The 26,889-nt window shown below is 39.9% G+C and overlaps 1 protein-coding gene across 1 annotated transcript in view; it reads right to left on the reverse strand.

The window, feature by feature from the left end:
• The window catches only part of LOC126195572 (dynein axonemal heavy chain 2), a 957,657-nt gene that overhangs the window by 689,343 nt on the left and 241,425 nt on the right, over positions 1-26,889 (reverse strand). Inside the window, 1 exon segment of the mRNA XM_049934198.1 lies at positions 119-242. Coding sequence (XP_049790155.1) covers positions 119-242 — 124 coding nt within the window.

Raw genomic sequence — 26,889 nt, forward strand, 5'->3', positions numbered from 1 at the left:
TTCACATTGTATTCCATTGTCTTATGTATTATTTTGTATGTATTATTTGTATTATGCACTGCTGTGAAACCCAGTAAACTGAAGTATCAAAAGCGTCATAAAAAATTATAGCACTTACAGTTTCAATTGATAATTCCATTGCAGCTGCATTTGAAATTTCGTTTATATGCTCTGCATAGTTCTGAAATTTCAATTCCATTATCACATCAAGTGTGAAATCTGGTGAATCCTGATCGAAATCACTGAAGATATAAGAATGGCATAGGTTTAAAATTAGAACACCGGATGATATAAAAATTATACTATTTATGTTATATGAAATGCATTTCCCAGTACATTTTAAATTTTCAGAAAGAAAGTACATAAAGATTTTCAGTTACTTCAAATAACTCACTTTCTGTATTCCTATACACTGATCAGCCAGAACATCATTACCATCAAACTACTATCAATATAAACCCACTGAGGTGATAACAGAGTCACTTGGCAAGGAATGACTGCTAGTCAGACAGATGGGCAGTGAGCGTGCTGTCCATGTTTAGACTGGGGAAGGCATCCAATCTATTTTAATTTAACCAAGGACAAACTGTGGTAGCCCAGAGGCTCGGCATGGGAATTTTAGAAACTGCATGACTTGTGGAGTGTTTGAGGAGTGCTGTGGTGAGTGTCTTCAGCAAGTGGCGAAACCAAGGTGAAACCACATTCAGACATAATGAGGTTGGGCAGCTACCCCTCATTATAGATGTAGCACATTGTAGGCTGCAAACTGGTAAAACAGAACAGGCAGTTAACTTTGGTAGATATAACATCAGACTTTAATGTTGAGCAGAGTACAAGTGTGTCTGAACACACAGTGCACTGAACACTCCTAAAGACGGGCTTCCACAGCCGACCACCTATGTATGTGCCAATGTTAACACCATGACATCAGCAACTACGACTGAAATGGTCAAGTGACCACTGGCACTGGATGTTGGCACAGTGGCAGCACATTGCACGATCTGATGAATCCCAATTCCTTCTTCATCATGCCGATGGGAGGGCATGAATCCATTGTCATTCAGGAGTATAACTCCTGACAACTGTACTGTGAAACGGAGGCAAGCTGGTAGTGGCTCTATTATGCTCTGGGAACATTCAAATGGGCATCCATGAGCCCAGTGGAGCTTGTGCAAGGCACTATGATGGCCAAGGAATATTGCATACTGGTTGCAGACCACATACACTCCTTCATGATAATCGTGTTTCTCAACGACAGTGAATTTTTTCAACAAGATAATGCATCATGTCCCAAGGCCAGGAGTGTGATGGGAGTGGTTCAAGGAACACTGCGGCAAGTTCCAGCTGATGTGCTGGTCCTCCTACTTGTCAGATCTGAACCCATTTGAACACATCTGGGATGTAACTGAATGTGACACTTGGGCTAATTGTCTCCCTCCCAGGAATTTATGAGAATTAGGTGACATGTATGAGCAGACGTGGTGCTAACTCTCTCCAGCAACCTACCAAGGCCTCACTGTTTCCATGCCATGATGTGTTGCTGCTATTATCAGTGCCAAAGTTGGACATTCTGGCTATTAGGTAGATGGTCATAATGTTCTGGCTGATCAGTGAAGAAACATGATTATAAAACAGGTGTACACCAATTTTCAATTTTCATACACCACAAAATACAAGTTTCAGAACTGTATTAAAACTTATAAAATAACCTGAAATGAAATAGGTTCAGTGTAAAGAATTCACATCATCCAACTCTTGCTTCAGTTCTGAGCTGCCCAAGAAAGATATAACCTTACAAGACAGTTAGCTTTACTGAACATGTTTCTTAATAAAGCAATATTGTGAAAAAGACAGTTAAAAAAAGTTGAGGAAAAAGCATAAAAGAACAGAATATTGACACAATTTGAGAGATAATGGCAAGGCAAGGGAATTTATCAATAAGCTCCAAAACAGATTTGAGTCTATAAAATGGAGCACAGTCTTGACAATGAAGGCCCATGGGAAATGATAAAACAAACATGGAAGAAGCAGCAGTAAAAGTGCATGGGAAAGGAAAAAGAAGGAAGAAAAATCTATGGTTCTCAGAAGAACGCAAGTAAAATCTTAAACGAAGAGAAGTACTGAAGGAAAAAAACCTTCATGAAAATTCCAATGAAAGCAAAGCAGCATATGAAAATGCTAATACAGAAAACCAACCATTTTCTCAGACAAAAAAAAAAGAGGAGAATAAGTGGAAAATCTAATTAAAAAAGCAGAACTAAAAAAAAAAAAAAGCACAGGGAATGTGACACGTTTTACAGATCAATTATGTTTTTCAGAAAAGGATATGTACTGCAGATGTATGGCATTAAACATAAAAATGGTAATACATTTTCAGAAAAAGCAAAAGGTATGGAAGTCTGAAAGGAATATTTTGAGGAACATTTGAATGTTGAAGATGGAAGTACAGAACTCGAGGAACAACATAAATATCAGAATGTAGTTGCCTTAGTTGCACCACTGACAATGGAAGAGGTAGCAGATACAATCAAAATACTAAAAAACACAAAGCTCCAGGAGAGACATAATAAGAGCTGAACTGCTTAAAATGGGAAGAAATACACTGGCAAAACAAATACACAAACCTGAGACCACTTTTGGAATGAAGAAAGACTTCCAGCTGAGTGGAAAGAAGTGATCACAGTACTAGTCCATAAAAAGGGAGAAAAACAAGAATGCAGAAATTACAGAGGCATCTCATTAATTAGCACAAACTACAAAGTGTTCTCCTAGATTATTCAGAAAAGATTGGAACCATATTTAAAAGAGGTAATAGATGAGATTTAAGTAGGATTTACAAAGAATCAATACACCATTGATCAGATATTTAACAGTGTTGTTTCTTGATTTTAAGAGAGAAGTTTAGAACACCAAAGAAGAGTATAAATCTTGTAAATGTTCCACTGGAAAGCTCAAAAAGTACTGTGAAAATAAAAATAGGAAATATTTATGGAAGATTTCTTAACTTCTTGGAGGAACATAGACATATCAAAGTATTAATGCTCCACAACAATGTTTACTTTTTAGTGCATTATGAACTGGCTTTTGGCTTCCTAGGCCATCATCCAATAACTTAATACCAAACAAATAGTCCACACAACTTCAATGAGAATTTGTAGCTGTACAAAGATATGTGTATTTTATGAATATATCAATACAAAACACAAGCATAATGTAATATTATAAATAAATCTTATATTACAGTGTATTCAGATATTAAAACTATGCAAATGTATAAACCAAAAATGCTCTACAAGTGAATAATGACACAGGCTACTATGACTTATGGACAGATTGGTGTGTCTAATGAACAGACCGAATAAAGGGAGGGGAAGAAAGACTTCTGTGGAATGTGGGTGTGAAACAGTTATAACAAGCTTATTATCTAATGGTGAGAGAAATAATAACTAGCTGCTACTTTAATTAGGGTGAGTAATGGAACTGTGTTTGGTCATTAAGAACCAGGTCAGGATTCTTTGATTGGTGTTTATTAATGCCCAGAATTTCAAGTAATGTTAGTTTTCTGCCTGTGGGCAGCAAAGGTAGAATCTTTCTTTTTCAGTCTACAACTCATTTCATGCTCAACCATACTAATAGTTACAGCCCTATCTTACTGACTTAGAAATAATTTGCACAGACTGCCGGGTATTTTATAAATTCCCTTAAAACAGAGTGGAATTTATAAAATTTCCACTGTGGTCCAAGCTGCCGGAGAAGGTGGTCATGTGTGCATGAGGTGTGCTGGCTTATGGGGGGTGAATTATGTGTGTTTCTTTCTTTTCCTGATGAAGGCTTTGGCCGAAAACTGATGTACAGTATATGTATCTTTTAATTGTTCCTGTCTCTGACTTAACATGCCATCTTTCTGGTAAGTAGCAATCTATCTTTCCCTATATTGTTGACATTCTCCATACTTATACAGAAAGTCAGTGCAGCATAATATTCCTTATACCTGTTTCTATGTAACCACATATCACATGTATAGTTTATTAGATGATTTCTCATTTACTTAACAAAATGTTAATTCAAATTATAATAAAGACATTCATCACTTGACAGTAGTACTCTGAATATAGTGCAAAGAGACACTTCTATTGAGTAGGTCATGTCTACTGTTTATCATACATTAACAATTATTTCTTTGTCAGTTATACTGAGCACATGTGCACAAATTTCACGTTTTAATTAGATGCCCATAAGCTATTAGACATGGGACATTGTGTGTGCTCTGACAGGGACCAGAAGAGAAGGATGCTTCTTTTCACATATATGTGAATTGCGTAAATTTTAAATGGTGGTCCACTTCACGTATTTTGTGTATGTTGGCAGACTCATTGATGGCTTATAAAGGCATGTGAATGACCACTTCTGGTCATTTTGAGTCGCTCGGTAATTCTGTGCCAGATGTTTGGTGAGGTAACTTGAATGTTAGAGAGGTGTTGCATGATTTAGAAGTTCTAAAGTGACAGATTTTGTTCAGAAAGTGGCCTCACAAACACTTTAACATTTGTTCCTACTTAGAACAATTGCTGGCTAGTCTGCTGAAATCTTCTCATGATTTCATGAGTTTTGATATGTTTATAGATGTACTGAACTTTTTTATCTGTAAGCTGGTGATTATTTTGTGAATAGTTCTTTGGAATGGGACTATGTTTTTCATGATCCAGTGATGTTTATTAACTTTTGGGAATCTTTTACCACTTAAATACAGGAAAATGCAATCTTCACTGCAATTGATTATCATTTTTATTTTATTTCATGCTTAAATGCATATTTGTAGGCCCACCATTTTAATTATGTGTGTATTTTATTTTACTAATTTAATAACTTATCAACTCATTCAATCTAAATCTTTTGGTGCTGGCTACGGTAAATTATTAGAAAGAATAAAACCCATTTTACCATCATTTTTATTACCATTTTCTTTAAATCTGTGTAACTTGTCAATGATTAGGTAATTTAGACTGAAGGTTTGTGTTAAATTCGATCTTGCAGTATTTACTTCCTGGACATGAAGGCATATGGTTGATGATGTGCCCTCATGACAATATTGAGCTAATATTGCAAGTAGAGAGTCATGGAGTCATGCATCTGTCCAACTGTATGTGTGGGGTGTGTATCATCATACTCGTACAACACAGTTTGTTTTCTCAGCTTGATAATCATTTGGTGACAAAAATATAGTTGCACACTGAAAATCTAGATAACATGAAAATCCTGGCAAGAAAACTGTTTAAAAAAGCAAGGGAAGTTGGATAAGAGGTAAATGACGAGAAAACAAAATTCATGAATGTAGAAAAAAAATCGCAAGATAAAAAGAAAGGTAATCCAATAGTTTAATAACCATGTACCAGAAGAAGCAGATGAGTTTACATATCAGGGAGGCGGGAGTCGGCGTAGTAAGCAACAGAAAATAGGAGAAACAAGAAAAAGAGGCCAGGATCAAAGTGGCATCCAGAGTTTCATATTCACGCAACAAATTATTGCCATCCAAATGTTTTTCAAGAGAATCCAACATAATGGTAACTAAAACTATACAATCAGACCAGTATTATTATGTTAGACAGAAAAATGGAGAGTAGATAAGTATCAAGAGAGGGATATAAAACTTTTGAAAATAAAATCCTGTGAAAGACATTTGGACCAATTTGTGATGGAGGAGAACAGCGAAGATATATAATGAACTACACGTTGTTGCGTAAGTCAAGACAAGGAGACTGATATGGGCTGGCCACAACTGTAGCAGAGAGGTGGGATGAAGAGATTGAGAGAAATGCTGGAGAAGAGCTCAGAAGGACAAAGACCTACACAAACCAAAAATTAGATGGAGAGACTATGTGGCCAAGCATCTTCAGATACTTGGAGCAAGGGAAGAAGGTGACGAAGATGGAACATTTTGAAGGAGGCTACTTGGCCAGGCCACAAAGTGATTGTGAATTGTAGGGCGAGGAGAGAAGTAAACATACAAAAGACAAAAGTGAAAATCACTATTGGTACCCTCATCCCCATAGAATACTTCTTGTTACCACCAAATTAATTAGAGATGGCAAAAATAATACATTCTCAAAAATGAAAAAATGCTGAGTGACTAGACAGAATATAGACTAATGCCAAGTTGTTTGGACAGGCTTGGGAGGACACTGCCTACTATTCCAATTTCAGAAATAAAAGGAGTATTTTACTACATATCTTTAAAAAAGTAAAGTTCTACCCATCTATAAACGTAAAGACATGACAAATCCTTTAATAATAAAGCAATTATGGATACATCAACCTTACAACTGAAAACTGTTGTATGTAGGATACTCAGTCATACAAAAAAAGAATACCAGCAATACTCTGAATGTTATATGTATAAGTGTAGATCTACTGGCATAGTAATAGTGAAATTTGTACTTCATGTAACAGAAGTTTTAGCTAAGAAATGAAAAGACCATGTTTATTACTTGGGTTTTTTAAATTATTTAAATGTATTTGCCACAGCAAATCAGTACAAAAAGCAAACAATCGAAAATCCAGGATGGAATGTAACAATATTATGATAGTTGCTCAGTCACAGATAGGCACAAGAAAAAGATTATCAGAAAGTGAGCTTTTGGGCAACAAGACCTTTGTCAGAAATAGATAACATAGACACACACACACTCACACAAATGGAACTCACTCACACACACATGACCACAGTCTCTGGCTGCTGAAGCCGCACTGCAAGCAGCAGTGCACGATGGGTGAGGCAACCGGGTGGTGGGGGTAAGGAGAACGTAGGGGTGGGGAAGGGGGACAGTAAAGTGCTGCTTGTGGGAGCACACAGGGATGGAGAGAGAGGGTAGGGTAGCTAGCTAGAAAGAGGGCCAGGAGGTGGAGGGGGAGTGGAGGTAGCAGAAAACGAGAGAAGTAAAACAGCTGTGGATGTATTGGTGGAATTGAGGGCTGTATAGTGCTGGAAGGGGAACATGGAAGGGGCTAGATGGATAAGGACAATGACTAACATGGGTTGAGGCCATGAGGGTTACAGGAACGCAAAACATATTTCAGGACGAGTTCCCACCTGCTCAATTCAGAAAAGCTGGTGTTGGTAGGAAGGATTGCAGCTGGCACAGTCTATAGCAGTCACTGAAATAAAGACTGTCATGTTGCATGGTGTGCTCAGCAATGGGGTGGTCTAGCTGCTTCTTGGCCACAGTTTGTGGGTTGCGATTAGAATTAGTAGTAAAGATATAATCAAACTAAAAGTCGTGTGTGATGCTGAAGCTTGTTGACTGTCACACCCAAGTAGAATGCAGCACAGTGGTTGCAACTTAGCTTGTAGATTGCATGACTGGTTTCACAGCTAGCCCTGCCTTTGATGGGATAGGTGATGCTTGTGATCGGACTGTTGCAGGTGGCAGTGGGAGGATTTATGGGACAGGTCTTGCATCTAGGTCTATTACAGGGATATGAGCAATGAGGCAAGGAGTTGGGAGCAGGAGTTGTGTAGGGATGGATGAGGATATTGTGTAGGTTCGATGGGCACCGGAATACCACTGTGGGAGGGGTGGAAAGCATAGTGGGCAGGATATTCCTCATTTCAGTGCACTACATGAGGTAGTCAAAACTCTGGCCAAGAATATGATTCAGTTGCTCCAGTCCTGGGTGGTAATGAGTCACAATAGGAGATGATGGCTGACTGGAGAGCTAATGCAAGGGAAATCTGTGTTTGTATAAGGCTGGGAGGGTAATTACGACCTGTGAAGGCCGTAGGTATATTTCGGGAGGAACCAGTTGTCACTGCAGATGCCACAGCCCGTGGGTAGGTAGGCTGTGTGGATGAAACTTTTTAGTATGGAAAGAGTGACAGCTGTGAAGGTATTGCTGGTGATTAGTATGTTTGATATGGACAAAGGTACTGACACAGCCATCTTTGAAGCAGAGGTCAACATCAAGGAAGGTGGCTTGTTGGGTTGAGTAGGACCTGGTGAAGTCAATGGGGGAGACGGTGTTGAGGTTCTGAAGGAATGTGCATAGGGTGTCATCAGCCTCAACCCAGATCACGACTATGTCATCAATGAATCTGAACAAGGTGAGGGGTTCGGGATTCTGGGTGTTTAGGAAGGATCCCTCTAGATGGCCTATGAATAGATTGGCATAGGATGGTGTCATGCAGGTGCCCATCACCATACCCTGGACTTGTTTGTAGGTAATGCCTTCAAAGGAGGTTAATTATGGGTGATGATATAGTTGGTCATGGTAAGTAGGAAGGATATTGTAGGTCCGGAATCCAGGTGTTGGGAAAAGTAGTGTTCAATAGCAGCAAGACCATGGACATTAGGGTTGTTAGTGTAAACGGAGGTGACGTCAATAGTGATGAGTAGGGCACCATGTGGTAAAGGAACAGGAACTGTGGAGAGTCGGTAGAGGAAATAGTTGGTGTCCTTTATATAGGGGTGGGGGGTGGGGGGGTAGGATGCGTGTAATTGGCTGAAGGTGTTGGTCTACGAGAGCAGATTCTCTCAATGGTTGCACAGTAACTGACCACAATAGGGCATACTAGGTGGTTGGGTTTATGGACTTCTGGAAGCATGTAGAAGGTAGAGGTCTGGGGAATGGAAGAAGTGAGGAGAGAGAAGGACTCTGGGGAGAGGTTCTGGGATGTTCATAAGGATTTGAGGAGAGACTGGAGATCCTACTGGATTTCTGTGCCAGGGTCTGTAAGTGGATGAATATGACAGCTGGCGGAGTCCTTCTTCCAGGTAATCCTTGTGGTTCAAAACAATAGTTAGTGTAAAGGGAGGTGCCAATCAATCTCTTTATGGGCCATCTAGAGGAGTCCTTCCTAAACATCCAGAATCCCAAACCCCTCACCTGGCTCAGATTCACTGAGGACATCATGATCTGGATTCAGGGTGAGGATGCCCTTTTCACATTCCTCCAGAACCTCAACACCTTCTCCCCCATTCTACACTGTTCTTACTCAACCAAACAAGCCACCTTCCTTCATTTTGACCTCCTCCTCAAAGATGGCTACATCAGGACTTTCATTCATATCAAACCTACCAACCACCAGCAATACCTCTACTTCAACAGCTGTCATCCATTCCACACCAAGAAGTCCCTTCCATACAGCATAGCCACCCATGGCTGTTTCATCTGCTGTGACGAGCAGTCCCTCTTGAAATATACCGAGGGTCTGACTGAGGCCTTCAGATACCGTAATTACCCTCCCAACCTTGTACAAAAATAAATCTTCTGTGCCTCAGCTCTCCAGTGAGCCACCACTTCCCGAAGTCCCACTGTCTGTCCACAGAGGAGCATTCTCCTCATGACTCAGTACCACCCAGGACTGGAGCAACTGAATCACATTCTCCACCAAGGTTTTGACAACCTCTCTTCATGCCCTGAAGTGAGGGATGTCCTAACCACTATCCTTCCATAACCTACCACAGTAGTATTCCACGGCCCATCGAATCTACACAATAATCTATTCATGGGCTGTCACTGACCTCAAACATCTAGCAAGCTGTCACTGACCTCAAACATCTAGCACCTTCTCTGTTCCCATTCCAACACAACACAGATCACTATTCCACCATAACACCCACAGTCTTTTTGTTTCCTTTCTTAGTAATCCCCCCCCCCCCCCTCCTGGTCCCTGCCCTCTGCCTAACCTCCCGACTGCACCTAGCTGCCCTACATCCTCTACCTACACCTCATCCCTGTATGTTCCCACAAGCAGCACTTTACTGTCCCTCATCCCTATCCTCCTATCCTGCTATCCCTCCCCCAGCCCCCCCACCCCAGCCTCCTCCTTATCCCCACCACCCGGTTGCCTCTCCTAAATGATACGCTGCTATTCACAGTGTGGCCTCAACAGCTAGAGACTGTGGTCGTGTGTGTGTGTGTGTGTGTGTGTGTGTGTGTGTGTGTGTGTGTGTGTGTGTGTGTGTGTGTGTTGTCTTTTATGGATGAAGGTCTTGTTGGCCAAAAGCTCACTTTCTGACAGACTTTTTGTTGTTCCTGTCTGCTACTCAGCATCTCCGCTATATGGTGAGTAGCAACTATGCTTTTCATTATACTGTTACAATATAAAAAGCTTTGTTTTTATGATACAAAGCACACAGTAGCTGACCACAGAACTGTTACAGAACATCAGAAGCAAGCAGTAAACATAAGGCACAAAAGTGAGAGTGATAATGTAAGTGAACATAAACAACAAGTAGGAGTGATCCATGTCAAGTGGTATTATTTCAGAAATGTTCTCAAGTCAGTCATCTCAGATTTTGCTCAGATTTTGTGTGCAAGTTTGTTAAATGATCAAAGGAAGATATATAAATTTCTAGGCAGCAAAATTTCAATATTTTGTGAGTAGGAGCCTCTTAAATTCACATTTCAAAAATTTTGACACTGCTTGAAGTGCTGTGTTTCATTGAATAACGTGGTACAAGAGTAAAATTTGGCAGTATAATGTTGTTATATTATTCATTATTTACATTCTTTTCATTGTTATGTTATTAAAATTTGGCAGGATGATTGAACAGTTTTCACTGTGCACAATCTGCCATCATATGCCAATGAATTTTACCATGACAAAACTGCATGCAAGTTCTTATAAAATAAGTCACTTTTAAACAATTTTATCCCAACAGAAACACTAAATCCATACTTGCATCAACTGTAGCGTCACGAAACTGTTAATGACACTTGTTTCCTGTAATCTCCATCCCAATTTCTGTACAAGCTATTTTACTGGTTTTATTACACATTAAAATATGTCAAAGAATGGAAAATCCAGTATGACAATATTATGAAAAGGGCAGACTGCTACTCACCACATAGAGGAATGTTGAGTCACAGAGAGGCACAACAAAATGACTGCTAAACAAATGAGCTTTTGACCAAAAGACTTTCTTTTAAGATAGACAATGCACACACATTCACACAAGCACAATTCAAACACACATGGCTACTATCTCTGGACAATGGTCCAGCCTTGGTGGCCTTTTGTGTGTGATGTGTGCTTGGGTGAAGGTGTGTGTGTTACATATTTTAGAGGAAGGCCTTTTGGCTGAAAGCTCACATGCTTAGCAGTTTTTTGCTCCTTTATATGGTGAGTCCCCGTCCATCCTTTTCATAATATTGACATCAAAATATGTGTTTGTTATGTCGCTACAGAAATTGTACTTTTCTCTTATCATGTAATAGTTGATCACGGGGAGAGTGAGTGACACCTCAGAGGCTGGTCAAATATCTGGTCACAAGCTGTAAAGAGCCAAGGTCATTGTTCTTCAGGTCAATGCACGCATACTATCCCAGCCTTTTCCATGAGATTTTTATTGTAATTCATGTCTTTATGTTAATGGAACTGGTTTGAGGTGAGTCCAGTTTGAAGAGAATCCAGGTTAGTTAACTTTAATGTACAAAGCTTATAACACCAATAAATAACAATAATGGAAATTCCTGATAGAACAATATGTAAAATGAGGGAAAGGCAACCATTCACCAACAGTGGACCAATGCATGGAGCACAGAGACACATAACAGGAAACAACATCCACAATAATTCTTCAGTTTCTCCTGGCATATTTGTTGAATGAACAGTCCACAAGTGTATTGCCAGTTCATAGTGTCCAAGGACACAATACTTCAGCAATCAGACATGTCAACATCATCACATGTGCTGATAAACTGAGCTCTTGAGCGAACACAGATGACTTATATCCCCTAGCATCATGAGCTGTTTCCGCCATGGTCTGGGCTCAAGGCTGCACATCGGCGGTCACAGAGATGTTACCATTGGCGTCTGTGGTAGCATTTATTTGGTGCTCTGTCTGCCCTGTTCACTAGACTGTTTTGTTTGCTGAGAGACTTCTTAATTAAACTCAGTGCTGGTTCCTTAGCCTTGCTAAGATTATAGCTGCAAGCTTGGTTGATGAGATCATCCCTGATGTGAATTTCTTTGGCCTCTCTAATGACACTGTCCCAGTATTTGGAAGTCTATGCCTTGGTATAGATATGTTCACACCCCACTGTATGATTCTTGAACCAGCAGTTCTTTGTGACTGCTGATTTCTTGGGGTACATCAGTCGAGTGTGCCTCTGGTTTTATCGGTAATGATCTTTGAGGGTGCACACTGTCTGTCCAATATATGTCTTTCAACATTAACACGGAATCTGGTATATGTTGGCCTTTCACAAATGGAGATCATCTTTGATGCTGCCTAGAAATGCTCTTGTTTTATTGGGCAGGCAAAACACATTTTACTCGATGTTTCTTCAACAAGCATCTGATTTTTCCCAATAGTGCAACAGTGTATGGTACAAAGGCGATGTGGCTGCCTCTTCCTCCACAACTTCTTTTGTCTCCACAGTTTGTACTGTTGTGGTAGGGTGGAGAGTGTGCCTAATCTGTCATTCTGGGCACCCTTTTTTATGGAATACAATTCTGAGGTGTTCCACCTCCTGGGGCAGACTCTTTGTGTCTGAGATGGTGCACACCCTGTGTACTATTGTTGCTAGCATCCCTTTCCTCTGCAAAGGGTGGTGGCAGCTGTTTGCAAATACAGGTTAATGTGTGTTTTCTTCCAATACACACCATGGTCTAGGGTGTCATCAGCTCTTCTTTTGACCATGATGTCCACAAATGGTAATCTCCCTTCTCCTTCAGTCACCACAGTAAACTTGATGTTTGGATGTATGGTGTCCAAATGTGTAAGGAAGTCACAGAAGAAAATGCACACTGCCTTGTATTTGCAAGCAGACAGCTGCCATTATCCTTCACAGAGCAATGGGTGCTAAAAACACATTAGTACATGGGGTGCACCATCAAAGAGGGTGCACCATCTCAGACACAGAGAGTCTGCCCCAGAAGCCGGAACACCTCAGAACTGTATTCTTAAAACATGGATACCAAGAATGGCAGATTAGGCATGCTCTCCACCCTACCACAACAGTACAGCCTGTGGAGACAGAAGACATCATGGAGGATGAGGCAGTAATTGCCTTTATACCATACACTGGTGCACTATAGGGAAAAATCAGATGCATCTTGAAGAAGCACTGAACAAAAACTGTCTTTTGCCTGCCCAATAAAAGAAGAGCATTTCTGCGAAGTGTCAAAGATGCTCTTGGTTTGCAGAAGGCCAGCTGTACCAGATTCCATGTCAATGTAGAAAGACATATATTGGACAGACAGTGCACCCTGTCGAAGACTATCACTGAGAACTCCACAGGCACACTCAACTGATGTATCCCAACAAGTCAGCGGTCACAGTTTGTCCAAGAATCACGCGATGGAGTATGAACATATCACGATCTTGGCACAGACTTGCAAATATAGAGACAGCAGTGTTAGAGAGGCCATAGAAATTTGCATCAGGGACAATCTCATCAACTGAGATTGCACCCATAATCTTTGCAAGGCTTGAGAACCAGCAACAAGTTTAATTAAGAAGACTCTCAGCAAACAAAACAATCTGGCAACCAGGGCAGACAGAGCATCTACATCAATGCTTCCACAGCCGCTGACAGTAGTGTCTCTGCAACTGCCAATGCTTGGCTACAAGTGTGGACCACGGAGGGAACAGATCATGGGTTGACATGTCTGAGCACTGAAATATTATGGCCGTTGACCACTATGAACCACCATTACACCCGTGGACTGTTCGATCAACATTCACACTAGCTTTTGACCTCTCGCTTTTTTTCTGGAGAAGTACACGCATTCACGTACACAACTACACAGGCACCAAAACATGCAACCTTGTGGTCACAGTGAAGCTGATTATTAATACTCAGTTACAAAGCACTAGCCTAAGCTGATGGGGGTTGGGAGGGGTAGGGAACGATGCAACAAGAGGGTAGCAGGAAAGAGGCAGGTCTTTGGACAGATGAATCTGCACCCCCAGAACAAGATGAAAGGGGTACAGAGGGCAGAGCAAAAAGAGAAATAGGGATATGAAGATTCGGGGAAAGGGAAGGAGAAAAAAGAGAGAACATGGAGATGAAGTGGGAGAAAGGGAGGGGGGAGAGGAGGCAGAGGAGTAGGAAAGGGATGGGTGAGAAAGAGGTCGAGGGAGAGGACAGGGGAGAGAGATAGAGAGAGAGAGAAAGAGAAAGAGGGTAGAGAGAAAGAGAAAGAGGGTAGAGAGAAAGCCCAGATGGGAGTGAGGGGAGGGAAGAGTGGCGAGAGAAATGATCTTGAAGGAGTGATGTAGACAGAAGAGAGAAGGGTAACGGTAAGGTGAGGGAGTGGAAGCAGGTTAGTGAGTTTTGGCCAGGGGGGCTGCATGAATGCAGGATATGATGAAGAGACATTTCCCTTCCATGTAGTTCAGAGAAACTTGTGCTGTAAGGGAGAATCCAAATGGCCTGCATAGGGAAGCTATTATTACAGTCATTTGAGTTACGGTGTGCAGCATGTTCAACAAATGAGTGGTCAAGTTCATGGTTTGCGGCAGATTGACACTGGACATTCATGAGAGCAAACAGTTGGTCGACTGCCATCCCCACACAGCATGCCATAAGGTAATTTCAGCATAGCTGATGTATAAAATGGCAGCTTTTATATTAGACCCTGCCTTTTATTGGGTAGGAAATGACTGTGACAAGACCGCAGTAGGTGATGGTGGGTGGGTGTCTGGGACAGGTCTTGCACCATGGCCAACCACAATGTAATGATCCTTGGGGCACAGTACTGGGAATAGATTGGAATAGGGATGGACAAGATAATTCTGTACGTTGGGTAGATGACACAAGACTACCATGGGTGACGTGGCTAGGATATCCCTCATCTTAGGACATGATGAGATGTAGTTAAAGCCCTGTTGGTGGGTGCAGCTGAGCTTTTCAATACCAGGTTGAGACTGGGTTATCAGAGCAGTGCTGGTCGGTGACTGGTTAACACATTTACTGGTGTCAGAGGAGGAGATGGCTTGGGAGATATGTTTGTGGATGAGCTGAGTAGGATGCTGTCTGTCAGTAAGTGCTCTGGTAAGGTTATCAGTATATTTTGAAAATTCGTGTTTTCCACAGCAGATGTGGTATCCGCTGGTGGCGAAGCTATAAGGAAGAGACTTTTCGATAGGCAGCTGTCAGAGTGGAGGTAATGCTGACGTTGGTGCACACTATAAGAAAATAACCATCTGAGAGATGGATACTCATATCTAGGAAGGCGGCTCGATGAGCTGAGAAGGACCAAGTGAAGTCAATTTGGGGGTAAGCGCTGATGTTAAGGAGGAAATAGCAAATGTCATCCTTGCTGTGAGTCCAGATATTGAAGATGCCATCAATGAATTCGAAACAGATGAGAGGTTTTGGGTGTTGACTGGACAGTAGTCACTGCCCCACCGACAACCCGCTGACAAACAGAAATTATGCGAAATGAATGCAGCTGTCAAAAGGGCAATGAGAGATTCTTTTAACGAATTTGAAAGCAACATTTTATCTGAGGATTCTAAAAATAACTCAAAAAGATTTTGGTCGTAAATAAAATCTATGAATGCTACAAATAATTCAATACCTTCTCTTGCTGACAGTACGGGTAATGTAACTGATGATGATAAGCAGAAGACTGAAATTCTAAACCTAGCTTTAAAAAACTCGTTTACGATAAAGGTCTGCAGCACCATTCCCCCTTTCAATTATTGAACAAATGAAAGGATGGCTGACATAGTGTTTAGTGTATCTGGGATTGTAAAACAGTTAAGATCCTTAGACACCAGAAAGGCATCTGGCCCAGACGGTATCCCCATAAGATTTTATGTTGACTACGCTACAAATATAGCACCATTCTTATCCATCATCTATCAGAGATCATTGAAATGGCGGAAAGTTCCACAGGACTGTAAGAAGGCCCAGGTCATGGAAATCTATAAAAAGGGTAGAAAATCGGATGCACATAATAACAGCCAATTTCACTGACATCGATTTGTTGTAGAATCATGTAACATATTTTGTGTTCAGACATAATGACATTTCTAGACTCTGAGGAACTCATCTGCAGAAACCAGCGCAGTTTTAGGAAACAGCGGTCATGCGAGACACAGCTGGCCCTCTTTGTGCATGATACACAACAGGCTCTAGATACCGGTTCCCAGGTTGATGCCATATTTCTTGACTTTGGAAAGGCATTCGACTCAGTTACACACTGTCGCTTGCTACAAAAGGGGCACGCTTACGGTCTGTCCAATGACATATGCGGTTGGATATAAAGTTTTCTAACAGACAGGGAGCAGTATGTCGTCCTGAAGGGGGTGACTTTAACAGAAACAAGAGTAACTTCAGGTGTGTCCCAGGGCAGCATAATAGGTCCTCTGCTTTTTACGATTTACATACACAATGTGGTTGATGGTATTGACAGCGGCCTTAGACTGTTTGCCGATGATGCTGTAGTCTACAGGAAAGTAGTATCACACGAAAGTTGTTAACGAATCAATGAGGATTTGCAGAAAATAAATGCGTGGTGTAATGATTGGCAGTTATCTCTCAATATTAGTAAGTGTAACCTACTGCGTATAACAAGGCAAAAATCCCCATTAATGTATGAGTACAAAATAAATGAGTAGTCTTTGGAAGTGGTAACATCAGTCAAGTATCTGCATGTGAATATTTGAAATGATCTCAAATGGAATGATCAGATTACACAAGTAACGGGTAAGGCGAACTCTAGGTTGCGGTTCATTGGTAGAATCCTGAAGCGATGCAGTCCTTCAACAAAGGAAATAGCTTTGTATGGGACCCTTACCAGTTGGGTCTGGAAAGAGATTGAGAAGGTCTAAAGAAGAGCGGCTAGATTCGTGACTGGTACATTTAGTCATCGCAAGAGCATTACAAATCTCATAGAAATTTTGAAGTGGGACACACTTGCAGATAGATGACACGCTAAACAGAAGGGGCTGTTCACTAAATTCTGAAATCCAATCTTCACCGAGGATGTAGAGCATATATTATTACCACCAACTTAATGATCATCATTCAAAGATAAGGGACATAAGAGCTCGTACTGAGGTGTTCAGGCAGCCAACTTTCCCTCGCGCAATCCACGAGTGGAACAGAGGGGGGGGGGATATGACTTTGGCGGGTATTGTGCCCTCCGCCACACACCGCTTGGTGGCTAGCGGAGTATATATGTAGATGTAGATGTAGACAGGGCGGGTTACTCCAGGAGGCCTATGGCATAGGGTGGCACAATACGTGTGTCCATGGCAGTACCACAGATTTTTTTTAGATTTGGGATTTGAAAGTGAAATAATTGTTGGACAAATGTGATTTGCTAGGAAGATTACAAAAGAGGTGGAGTGTTTGGTATCAGGAGGTCATTGGGAGTAAATAGCGTATCATGGCTTCAAGGGAAATGTGTGAAAGCAGCCATGTTATATATCAGCCCTGCTCCAATTACTGTCCACTTTCTAAGTGTGCATGACAAGCAGCCAAATGTCTACTCACATGAATGGCCACCAGCAAACCACAAACTTGACCATCCAGTTGCAAATATGCTGCACACCATAACAAAAATGACTTCAGAAGCTGCTTCACAACACAAGGCATCTGGATATTCCCTTTCAGCAAAAACTTCTCTGAACTATTCAGAAGGGAACTGTCTCTCTAGCACATCCTGCATTCTCATAATCCCCCAGGTTCAAACCTCCCCTAACCTTCTCTCTTCCCTGCCCAAATCATGTAATGCCTTCTCCCATCATTCACCCTCCCTCCCCTCCCTTCGACACGCAGGCATTCTCTGTCTCTTTCTCTCTCTCTACCTCTCTCACCCCTTTATGTCTCTTTCCCCTCTCCCCCCACCAAACCCCCTCTCTCTCCCCCTTTCTACTCCTCTCCATTCTCTCTCCTCATTCTTTAATCCACTTCATCTCCACCTTCCTCTCATTCTTCCCCCACTGCTCCTCTCTCTCTTCCTATACCTCTTTGTGCTCTACACTCTGTACTCTTTTCAGCTTGTTCCATGAGCACAGATTCATCTGTCAAAAGACCTGTCTCCATCCTGCTTCCTTCTCTTTACATCCTTCTCTACTACCTCCCCATTCAATAATTTAGTATCAATAAGCAGTCTCACCATGGTCATGGGAGTGTGCATTTGGGTGGTTGTGTGGCGTGGTGTGATGTGTGTTCTAGCGTGCATGTGTGTGTGTGTGTGTGTGTGTGTGTGTGTGTGTAATGCTGTTTCCCGCAGCATGCCTTTACACTCCACACATCAAGTCCACTATATATCCAATATAACATAAATAAATTTTTTCTGGAGATTGAAACCTAAAGAAAGAGCTGCACTGAATTTGAAAACACTGAATTTCATAGAGGACACAGAAATTAATTTTACTGGAAGACTACATTTTAAATTTTATTATACACTGGAGCCTGGAGAGTAGTTTGACTGAACCCTGGAGAGTCATTTATGGGCTGCACAACAAAAGGTTGGTGAATTATTGAGGCATATGCAGACAACTTTAAAACAGCAAATTTTAATGTGATATTTTTGAATCGCATATAGAAGTTCAGTGCTATTCAATGGTGATTTAATGATTGCTATGATAACATACGGTATTTGACTATAACACTCATCATCCCTGCTCCATGTATGCTATTATCTTTTCCTTTTAATTCAGCAGAAAGGTAAACATGCAATCTAAAAATGGAAATTAATATAATTGATCAATGAAGAATTTCAGTATGCAGCAGAGAACACTGAACTCTGATTGTGATTCTTTGCAGTCATGGACCACCTTCAGCGATAAAGGTTAAAATGGTTTAAGCCATGACATTACATTTGTCATTACTTATATAATGTTGTATACTGATATTCATGACATACTCGACACATTATTTAAGTAACGACACACGTAATGTTGTGGCTTAAACCGTCTTAACCCTTATCCATGAAGATGGTCCATGACTTGAACTGGTCAATATTTGAATTTAAAATAAAAGCAGCTCATAGTCAAACATGCACTTTATACATTACTTTCAAAAATGTTTAAGGTTACATAACATTCAACAAATTTGGAGGCAATAAAATATAATAATCAAAAATTAGAATAATAAATGAAAAGCGCCAGTTTGCTTTTGTTCTGAAGTATTACTTTTATAATGTTAACAGGTTTTTGGCTTACAAGGCCATCTTCAGATATTTACTGAGCATTGTCAGCAAAGAAGTTACAATGTTTGTAAACAACTTTGGAAGAGAAGTTATACATCTAGATTGAAGCAGAAACATGCAGTAAGTAACATCTTCGACAGTGTGGTGGTAATGCAATGGAAAAGTAAAAAATTGAACAGTAAATAAATAAAAATGGAGTAAACAGGAAAAAAACTTTATCACAAAATAGGAACAGCTTGCCTACATAACAGTTTCTATTAATAAACAAAACTAATAAAATAAAATAAAATTAGTACTTGACAAGGCAGCTTCAGGAGGTAATCACCAATTAATAGAAGAAAGAATTATCTATGTAACTACAGAATGTATAAGGTACTTAAGCAATATCAATAAGATTGTTGGATGTGAGGTCCACCAGTGATGAAAAGCACCGTTTGGATAACTGGCGGACCTCACATCCAACAATTTTAACTGCAAACACGGCTAATACAAGGAGCTGCAAATCGAAAGATGGATAATATCAATAAGATAAACATAAATGAATAAATGGAGGAGTGTGAGGGAACAAACAGTAAATGCAGTCTTTGAGATTGTGGTGGCATTTTAAAAGGTAAAAATGGCTTTTTTGATACCCTAATGAAATACTCTTTCAAGAGGCAACTCACTGAAATTTTCATAATTCCAACTGTATCTAATAAGTGATTTTGTGTAATACATTAAATTTCATAAAATTTATGATTTCATTTATTTACTTGTATGTCATGTTTGCCCAATATATGCTAGCATTATTTTGCATTCACTAATTAAGCAATAATTAATAAAAATTAGGTTGGCATTGTTATTTTTCACTATATTGTATAATGTGATGTATATCTTATGTAAAAATCTTTTATATTGTATACGCCAGTTTGGGCATAAAGTATGAAAGGTTTTGTGTATAGTTATTCATAATAACTTGAACTTATAATTGTTAATTTTATAAATTTGTGCTATAGTTTTGTTAGCTTCATTGTTAAGAACATATAAATAAGGGGAGCAGAAGGCTCAGAAAAGCTCAGTTGGGGACAGCTCACGGACGTGACCACTGTGTCGCATGTCATTATAATAATGTAATTGTTGTAGTACGGTTTTGTGACTATGCAGTCTGTTATGTGGAGGGGGCTCCCACCAAGAAGAAGTGGTGCAGCTTGTTATTAATAAACCACTATAAAACAACTTGGCACCTGGATTATTTCATGTAACTAGGTCCAGTTAGCAGATGAAATGGACTGGGACGACGACTTCAGCAGCAGCGGCAGATAGCACATTACACCGAACTAAGATATGTATAAGCAATGAACTAAACTAAACTGCACAACTAATTACTAGTAATGTTTGGAAAATGTTCTAACAGTAAATATATGTATTTGTCTCAAAGTTATCTTTGAGTGGTGGAAGCCAGAGTGATCAATAAGATATCCCCATGATCACACGTTCTTGATGTCTTTGGAAGACAAGTATTACAACAAACTTTTCAAATTCTCTGTTTAATCAAATAATCTTTCAATGTTGTATTTTTGCCACAATTCCAGTCTCTCCCCACCGCGCGCACAAAAAAAAAAAAAAAAACTGTCATTACAAATACACAAATACAAAAGGCACAAGCAGGAGAACCATTAAAATTATACTCAAAACTGTGACTACATAAGAGTTTGCATTAAATAAATGAACCAAGTAGAATAAAAACAGTATTTGATGAGACAACTACATGAGGTATTAAACATGGGAAGTAATACAAGTACCAGGTAAAAGAAAGCCTTAACAATTGAAACTACAGTCCAGATGGATTACACAGACAACTTCAATAAAATAAAAGAGCTTAATGAATATAGGAAAATGGGAATACTTAGGAACAGACAGTGTGGGAAGTAATGAAAAACAGAGATAATTATATGAAGTTTCGGAGAGGGGAAGTATTGAGCTGGTCTGGTCATTTAGGATTAGATCTGGACTGTGAGCTACGGTAAATGTTTGTTAATTTCCTGGGCTTCCAGCAAGTTGAGTTTATGGCCTTTGTTTGCTAAGAAAAGGACATGGGACATTGTCTGGTAGTTGTAACCTTCACTCAGTACATGCTCAGCAAATGTGTAGTTAGAATTCTGCAATCTCCAGCTGCGTTCATGTTCAGCCAGCCTAGTTGATATGTCTCTGCCTGACTGACCAATGAAAAACTTTTCACAATCAGAATAGATAATTTTTTATATCCCACTGTTGACTAATAACTGGATCTTATCTTTGCTATTGAAAATACACTGGGCTGTTGTGTTCTTAACATAGTAGGAAAGCCTACACTTGCAGGCTTTCACTGTTTTGGCTACAATCTGTGATACCTCTCCTAGATATGGTAATGTACACCATTTCTTGCAGACAGCGGATGGGGAAGCAGATGGGGCGAAGAGGAGGGGTGTAATTTTCCATTTTTGTTTCCTATGCAAGACTTGGTCAATAAGGACTGGACTGTAGCCACTGACTGTGGCAATAAATTTTTATTGTATCTAACTCTGCTTTAAAATCATCTCTGGACATGGGGACAGATATGAGATGGTGTACCATTGAGTGGAAAGCTGCATGTTTGTGAGCTATGGGGTGTTGTGAGCAAGAAGGTATTACTGTGTCTGTAGTTGTAGTTTTTCTACAAATTTTGAAATAATGTGTGTGTGTCAGTGGTGAAATCTAAGAAGTTTATGGATTTGCTGCCAATCTTCACTGTTATTTTTACGTCAACTATTTAAGTTTTTCAAAAATGTGTTGAGTTGTCTTGTAGTACCAGACCAGATACACAGGACATCATCCACATACCTAAACCAGTATTTGAAATTTGCACCCAAAGGTTCTGTTTTCAAAAAAAATTGTTCAAAATGGCTCATAAATATTTCAGCCAACAGCAAACTAAGAGGGGAACCCACAGCTAAGCCATCTAATTGTTTATGAAGAGTCCCTTGGAACAGGAAATAGTTCTGTGCCAAGTATGTCTGAGTGGCCAGTCTCAAGTCATTCAATTTCACAGGATTGACATTGGCCTTGAGCGTCAGCTCTGTCATAATATCAATGCAATCGACTACTGGTATGTTGGAAAACAAACTGCAAACATAAAAAAATACTAATTTATCATTTGTAGTCATTCGAGAATTTCTGTGTAAATTTTTATTTATTTATTTATTTATTTAAATGTCAAGATCCGTAGGACCAAATTGAGGAGCAAATCTCCAAGGTCATGGAACATGTCAGTACATGAACGTACAACATAAAAAGTAATAACAGATAAAAATAAATGTTCATGAACCTCAAAGAAAATAAGTCCATAAGTTTAAGCAAACGCTATCAGCAGTACAATGAGAATCATCTTAATTTTTCAAGGAACTCCTCGACAGAATAGAAGGAGTGACCCATGAGGAAACTCTTCAGTTTCGATTTGAAAGCGCGTGGATTACTGCTAAGATTTTTTAATTCAAGTGGCAGCTTATTGAAAATGGATGCAGCAGTATACTGCACACCTTTTTGCACAAGAGTTAAGGAAGTCCGATCCAAATGGTGGTTTGATTTCTGCCGAGTATTAACCGAGTGAAAGCTGCTTATTGTTGGAAATAAACTAATATTGGTAACAAGAAACGACAATAAGGAATATACATATTGAGAGGCCAATGTCAAAATACCCAGACTCGTGAAAAGAGGTCGACAAGAGGTTCATGAACTCACACCACTTATTGCCTGAACCGCCCGTTTCTGAGCCAAAAATATCCTTCTAGAATGGGAAGAGTTACCCCAAAACATAACACCATACGACATAAGTGAATGAAAATAAGCAAAGTAGACTAATTTACGTGTCGAAATATCACTCACTTTTGATACCGTTCGAATAGTGAAAATGGCAGTATTAAGCCTTTCAACAAGATCCTGAACGTGGGCTTTCCACGACAGCTTACTATCTATCTGAACACCTAGGAATTTGAACTGTTCAGTTTCACTAATCATACGCCCGTTCTGTGAGATTAAAATGTCAGGTTTTGTTGAATTGTGTGTTAGGAACTGTACAAACTGAGTCTTACTGTGATTTAACGTTAGTTTATTTTCTACAAGCCATGAACTGAGGTCATGTACTGCTCTACTTGAAACCAAGTCAATGTTGCACACAACATCCTTTACTACCAAGCTAGTGTCATCAGCAAACAGAAATATTTTAGAGTTACCCATAATACTAGAGGGCATATCATTTATATAAATAAGGAACAGGAGCGGCCCCAACACTGATCCCTGGGGCATCCCCCCACTTGACAGTACCCCACTCAGATCCCACATCACAGCCGTTATCAACATTGTGAATAATGACCTTTTGCTGCCTGTTGCTAAAGTAAGAGGTGAACCAATTGTGAGCTACTCCCCTTATTCCATAATGGTCCAACTTCTCGAGCAATATTGTGTGATCAACACAGTCAAATGCCTTTGTTAAATCAAAAAATACGCCAAGCGTTCGAAACTTTTTGTTTAGCCCATCCAGTACCTCACAGAGAAAAGAGAATATAGCATTTTCAGTTGTCAAACGACTTCTAAAGCCAAACTGTACATTTGATAGCAAATCGTGTGATATAAAATGATCAATTAACCTTACATACACAGCCTTTTCGATAACTTTTGCAAACACTGATGGCATAGAAATAGGTCTAAAATTATCTACATCATCCCTTTCTCCCTTTTTATAAAGCGGCTTTACTACTGAGTACTTTAATCGCTCAGGAAACTGGCCATTCCTAAAGGAAAAATTACAAATATGGCTAAATACAGGGCTAACATGTGCAGCACAGTATTTTAATATTCTACTAGACACTCCATCATAACCATGAGAGTCCTTAGTCTTCAGTGATTTGATTATTGTCTCAATCTCCCTCTTGTCTGTATCACAGAGGAGTATTTCAGACGTCAATCTCGGAAAGGTATTTGCTAAGAAATTTATATGATTTCCTATAGATACTAAATTTTTATTTAATTCACCAGCAATGCTCAGTAAATGGTTGTTAAATAGGTACATATATCTGATTTATCAGCAACAGAAATATTATTACTGCAAACTGACTTTATATCGTCAACCTTGTGCTGCTGACCAAACACCTCCTTCACAACTGGCCATATGGCTTTAATTTTATCCTGTGAATTAGCTATTCTATTTGCATACCACATATTTTTGCCTTGCTAATAACATTTTTAAGCACCTTACAATACTGTTTGTAATGGGCTACTGTAGCTTGATTGTGACTACTTCTAACATTTTGATATAATTCCCGCTTTGTTCTACATGATATCCTTATCCCACTAGTCAGCCAACCGGGCTGTCCATTACTGCTACTACCCCGTTTAGAATGTTCTAATGGAAAGCAACTCTCAAAGAGCATGAGAAATGTGTTATGGAAAGCATTGTATTTATCATCTATATTATCGGCACTATAAACATCTTGCCACTCTTGTTCCTTGACAAGTTTTGAAAAACTCTCTATTGCTGTTGGATTAACTTTCCTACGTAGTTTGTAATTAAATATGACATTGGTTAGAGTACAAAAACCTTTTAGTGTTAAAATTTGTGCATCATGGTCTGAAAGGCCATTCACACTTTTACTAACAGAATGCCCATCTAGTAATGAAGAATGAATAGAAATATTGTCTATGACTGTGCTACTGTTCCCCTGCACCCTAGTTGGAAAAAACACAGTTTGCATCAGATCATATGAATTTAGGAGATCTACCAACATCCTTTTTCTTGCACAATCATGTATAAAATTAATATTGAAGTCACCACATAGAACTACTTTCTGGTACTTCCTACGAAGTGAATCAAGAACCCTCTCTAGCTTAAGCAAAAACGCTCTGAAGTCGGAGTTAGGGGGCCTATAAACAACAGCAATTAGAAGTTTAGTTTCACTAAATTCAACTAATGCTGCACAACTTTCAAATATCTGTTCAGTGCAGTGTCGTGATACGTCTATGGACTCAAATGAAATACTGTTTTTTATGTACAGGGCCACTCCCCCACCCTGCAAGGAACTCCTTGAGAAACAACCAGCTAATCTGTAGCCTGGTAAAGGAAGCCTCTGAATTATCAAATTATTTAAGTGGTGCTCTGATATACCAATAATTTCAGAATTAACATCTATTAGCAGTTCACTAACTTTATCTCTAATACCTCTTATATTTTGATGAAATATTCTAATTCCTTCTCTACTTGGAAACATTACATCCTCTGGAGGTGAGCCCTTAGTTAGAGGCACTTCCTTTAAGCAGGTATACCTATCAGCTGACTTCAGTCTAAAAAAGGTGCAGCTCTAACACCAACTACTATAGGAATTTTTCCATGAGTGATACCACTACCACCACCACCACCACCACCACCCACTACACTGTCACCTATAAGCTTAGCCAGCCTCCCCTTCCCATACCTATTGAGGTGCAGTCCATGCCTAGTAAACCCCATCTACTGATAGACCCAACTGGCACCACTGAGATGTGATCCATGCCCTCCGCCATCAGTGCCCTCCCCAGCCCCACATTAACGCGCCTAACAGCCGCATTAAGGTGAGGCCGATCATGACACTGAAACAGTTGCACGAAATGCACATTAGTACCACCAGTTTGAGTAGCTATCTTAACCAAGTCACCACTGACATCATATTCCCCATCCCTATCGAGACTGTTCCCTGCTCCACCCACTAACACTACCTGATCCTCTTTTGTAAAATTCTTACATAACTCCCCTATGCTTTCAGTCACCTGAGCCAACCCTGCACTAGGCTTCACAATGCTGGTGACCTGGTACTCACTCCCCAACACTTCCTGCAACTGCTGGCCCACACCTCTACCGTGGAACTACCTAGCAGCAGAACCTTCTTTCTGCTAGACTTTGCAACTAACCTAGGCCTCCTAATTGCTGAGGACTGTTGCAAGTTACCTACATCTATGGCTACACGAGGCTCCTCTCCACTCAACTCTGACAGTTGGTCATATCTATTGCATGTATGCAAAGTAAAACTGTCTGAGTACCTCCTCTTCCTAGCTACCTTCTTGCCAACTGCCAGTTCCCATTCCCCAACACCCTTCACCCTCCTCAACCTATCTAGTTCCTCCTTTGCGCACTGTAACTGCACCTGAAGGGCACAGATCTTACACTCCTGCTCCTCTATTAACTTGTTTCTACTACAGATTCTACATTCCCAGGAGAGGATCTCCCTAAAATGACCACTGGCTTCCCCACTACATTCCCCCCAATGAAAATATTTTGAACAAATCCCACACCGTAATCCACTACTCACTAACCTATGACAGAGCCCACACTTTTCACTCATGGTAAATTTTACAGTTACTGAAAAAAAACTATACGTCTACGTTACCAAAGTTCAGTTACACCAGTAGAACTATTTAATAACTAACAATAATGGTCTCGAAATTCTCTGCCTACTAAGAAAGCAGCTACTTGTATTAATACTACTACAAGACAGCCGATACCAATACCAGCAAAACTTCACAAAATTATTAGCTACAACCAAAAAATTAAAACTACCACTGTAACACTAAGCAAAGTTAAAACACTATATGAAAATTTTACTGAAATATTTCACTAGAAAGAATAATAAACGTCAGTTGAAAACTAAAGCATGAAAATTACTGATGACTTCAGCACACTGAAAACTCTATAAAACACAGCGAGCGAACGATTACAAAAGTTTATTAAGTCGTTATTTCGCCACAAA

This window comes from Schistocerca nitens, chromosome 7 (genome assembly GCF_023898315.1).
Source record: "Schistocerca nitens isolate TAMUIC-IGC-003100 chromosome 7, iqSchNite1.1, whole genome shotgun sequence".
Classification (NCBI taxonomy): domain Eukaryota; kingdom Metazoa; phylum Arthropoda; class Insecta; order Orthoptera; family Acrididae; genus Schistocerca; species Schistocerca nitens.